The 1,792-nt window shown below is 44.9% G+C and overlaps 1 protein-coding gene across 1 annotated transcript; it reads left to right on the top strand.

Moving 5' to 3' along the window:
* Nucleotides 1–998: 998 nt before the first annotated feature.
* PPTG_24758 (hypothetical protein) lies at nt 999–1,457 on the top strand (the record flags this gene model as incomplete). The annotated part of the gene is made up of 2 exons (XM_008918440.1): nt 999–1,108; nt 1,427–1,457. 2 exons carry the CDS (start codon nt 999–1,001, stop codon nt 1,455–1,457), a joined length of 141 nt encoding a protein of 46 aa, XP_008916688.1.
* Nucleotides 1,458–1,792: the final 335 nt, after the last annotated feature.

The raw sequence follows: 1,792 nt of genomic DNA, 5'->3' as shown, positions 1-1,792 counted from the left end.
CCCTGGGTCTGCTCGTCTATACATCGCACCCACACTTTCCTCTTTTTGGCCTGAGACTCGCCGTCAATGATGTGAAGTAGCCATGAAGAGGGGTCCAAATAATTACAACACGGTTTTGAAGAATAATAAGATGCCGTCAATACAATATCCCTACTCATCGTGATCATATTTTTTCCTGGCCCTCAGTAAGAATCATCTTCGTCTTGCTCATGATTACCGCATTGCCCCTAACCTAAGCGAAAATTTCTCCTAAGCGAGCCCCGATTACGACCAATTGTAGAGCTGCATCTTAAACATATGGCGGCAGGTAAAATGCCATACCACCGAACTAATTATAGACTGATGCCAAGCCTGGCACGAAAAGGAACAGTGGGAGCGGATAATATTCCAGAGAAATACCAGAGCCGTTCACCATGGGTGAGAACAATTGACATAATTGCCAACTATGCCAATTGCTCTCTCCTGGAGTTATTGGATGCGGGCATACAAGAAGCGCACAATCATTCGCGAGCTACTGGATCAGCTACATTCGATAAATCTAGGACAGCCAATAATTACGAAGCATGCACGCCTACTAGCCCAGACGACGATCCACTTTACATGAAACACCACCTTGTTATGCCAGCTCAAATGGAATAAGCAACTGTTTCGATTCCGATCCCTATACTCTCCTTATCATTTTAGCGTTGGAATAATTCTTACTTTTTAGCCTCTAATTCTGAAAATTGCTAGTAATACTATGCGTAAACACGAAATATGGCTGTTCGCTTAGGACAGGGGCGATGCGGTACGAACATTCCGCATGAAAAATTTCTCACAAACAATTTTGTTAAACCTCTTCAGTTCGCTGTTTCATTTCTCCTTAACTATCCTTGACTCATCCTTTTTCAGCTAGTTAAAAAAATCGTCGCCATATCTCGGCTATCAACAAGTCTAGACAACCTGTCGGTTTTGCGCTGAAAAACTGGAATCCTCCACCGTTCCCCGATCATGCGGCAATGAAGGGATACTATTGTCAGCTTGAGCCGCTGAAGCCTGGCCGTCATGCTCAAGAGATCGGGACCGTTCTGTCAAAGGATCCCGACGGTGCTCGTTGGACGTACATGCCGTACGGCCCATTTTCGAGCTTTGACGAATTCCCAGACATTAAACCAATGATTTCGTCTGAAATGGCCTCGAGAAGCCCAATCTGTTGCAGAGTTAAATGTTATGGATGTAATAAGCTTGAGTATCGTAAGATCTGGATTGAATACTGTTGGCACGTCAGTAGGGATCGATGTTGTTGTGTGTCGCCAGAATTTGTTTTAGAGGAGTAGAATCTTAATGCAGCTCTATCGCTCTGTCGAACCTTACTCTACAACCGTCCTTTGGTTGAAATTTAGAGCAACTGAATACCAGGAATACCAAACATTGTTATTGTGTGTAGAATGGAGGAATTCACTACGATCAATGTGTAACATTTCGTGTTTCGTGGACGAAAGGGACCGTCGGCTTGACAGCTCCAGATTCGGTTTACCAGCCTCATCGAAGTTACTCGGCTCCAGAAAACACGCAAAAGCTTTTTTCAAATCTAGATTCCAGTCTCTCTCATTGATCGAGAACCACTCCGTATCGCAATTACGCTCCTTGAGCACTAGCGCTTGGCAAAACTTCTCCTCATATGCGAATCCAAACCGAGTAATAGCACCACCTGATACGTACGTCGATGCAACTATCGCAGTCCCAGCTGCAGCGCTCGCAACTGAGCTCAAATGCATTGACTAGAAGAGGGACATCGTCTCCGTAGCTGCTC

This window comes from Phytophthora parasitica (genome assembly GCF_000247585.1).
Source record: "Phytophthora parasitica INRA-310 unplaced genomic scaffold supercont2.205, whole genome shotgun sequence".
Lineage (NCBI taxonomy): Eukaryota > Oomycota > Peronosporomycetes > Peronosporales > Peronosporaceae > Phytophthora > Phytophthora nicotianae.
Note: the sequence above shows the minus strand (reverse complement) of the source record. Positions and strands in the feature narration are given on the sequence as shown.